At 42.2% G+C, this 1,411-nt stretch overlaps 2 protein-coding genes across 2 annotated transcripts in view; both read left to right on the top strand.

Moving 5' to 3' along the window:
• Nucleotides 1-81, top strand: part of LOC109465706 (U4/U6.U5 tri-snRNP-associated protein 1-like) — a 1,838-nt gene extending 1,757 nt beyond the window's left edge. Inside the window, exon 6 of the mRNA XM_019763085.1 lies at nt 76-81. Coding sequence (XP_019618644.1) covers nt 76-81 — 6 coding nt within the window. The remainder of the gene's footprint in view (nt 1-75) is intronic.
• LOC109465715 (U4/U6.U5 tri-snRNP-associated protein 1-like) overlaps nt 1-1,411 on the top strand; it is a 14,684-nt gene that overhangs the window by 1,768 nt on the left and 11,505 nt on the right. The gene's annotated exons all lie outside the window — the stretch shown is intronic.

Below are 1,411 nucleotides of genomic sequence, written 5' to 3'. Positions count from 1 at the left end.
AAAATGAATGGTACAGAAAAAAGACAATTCTATGACCACAGTTACGGTAACTCATCTCTCTGTTGCCTTGAGGAGGTGTAGACTGATTGTGTGTTGTACCTGTCTCCTGCATGGACAGTCTCAGGACCATCTCCAGTTCTTCCTCCTCAGACTGGAGGCCCTGGTACCCTGCCGGCACACCCCAGGCCATCCTGCTACAGTCTGGAACTTCTCTGTAGTTTGGCTTTTAATTTTATGTGAACTGCTTCTACACCAGCAACTGTCCTGTACAAATGAAATGAAATGAAGACAAGGTATACGTAACATCCGTGTATTTGACAAATTAGCACAGTATCTTCAGAAATACAATATGACATACATGTACTACTGTAGTATTACAGTAATAGATCTGGATACCAGAATGTTTAATCAGAATCAGGATGACATGAATATGCTGCAAACATGATGAATCAGAAAATGTTCATACATTGTGATGTAATGTGATAAATATACTAGTAATGGAACCAAGTTGAAGTAACTGTAAATCTGAAACATGCTGCATGCTGTGACATGATTTGGGTGAGACCTAGTCACTAAAGATGGCATCATTATTCATATTATCATAACCTGCAATGTCATTAATTATATGGATGCACAATTCATTACATCATAGTCATACTATAGCAACTTCTAACTCTAACCATATAAGAGGGTCTGCATGGGGGGGTCCTGGCAACGGTTAACGGTAAATTCAGCAGGGCCGATAACGCTTAACGGTAAATTCAGGACGGTCGGCAACGCTTAACGGTAAATTGACAGGCTTTTTTTCGAGCTGCACTGGATTTGGTATCTCGCTTTGTGAGAAAAGGTGATCACTGACAAAATTACGTATACCTTACATGTAATGAAGCATGCATTAAAGGTATGTGTTCCCTGTGTTTCCCACCTGCCCTGGTCCCCGAGTGCGTCCACAAATAAAGGGGAGTCCGAGTCGACGTCGGTCAGCTTGTATTTTTTCAGTCTGCCCAGTTTTACCGATGGATTAATCTAAGGGGGAAATTTAGGATTTTTAAGCCTTCAAAAACGCAATTTCCCGCATTTTGAGAGGCAAATCATGGTGTTGAGAGTGTTTGTCGGTCCTTCTGATGTTTTCATATTTTACTCAAGATTTTTGTAATTTGCCTGTCAAGGTTGACGGATTCGTTAAAAAATTCTGTAACTCTCCGCAAACTTTCGGAAATTGACGGGAAAGCTGGTTCTGGCTAGAGCCGAAGGGACCGAGCGCAGAAGCGTGAGTCGAGCGCCAAGGGCGCGAGCAATGTAGGGGGGTCCGGGAGCATTCTCCCCCGGGAAATTTTGTATTTTTAAACCTTCAATGACGCATTTTCCTGCACTTTGAAAGGCAAAAATTAGGCGCAACGAAGAATTATTC

Source organism: Branchiostoma belcheri, unplaced genomic scaffold (assembly GCF_001625305.1).
Source record: "Branchiostoma belcheri isolate BF01 breed outbred unplaced genomic scaffold, Haploidv18h27 scaffold157, whole genome shotgun sequence".
Classification (NCBI taxonomy): Eukaryota; Metazoa; Chordata; class Leptocardii; order Amphioxiformes; family Branchiostomatidae; genus Branchiostoma; species Branchiostoma belcheri.
This window is presented reverse-complemented; position numbering and strand designations above follow the sequence as displayed.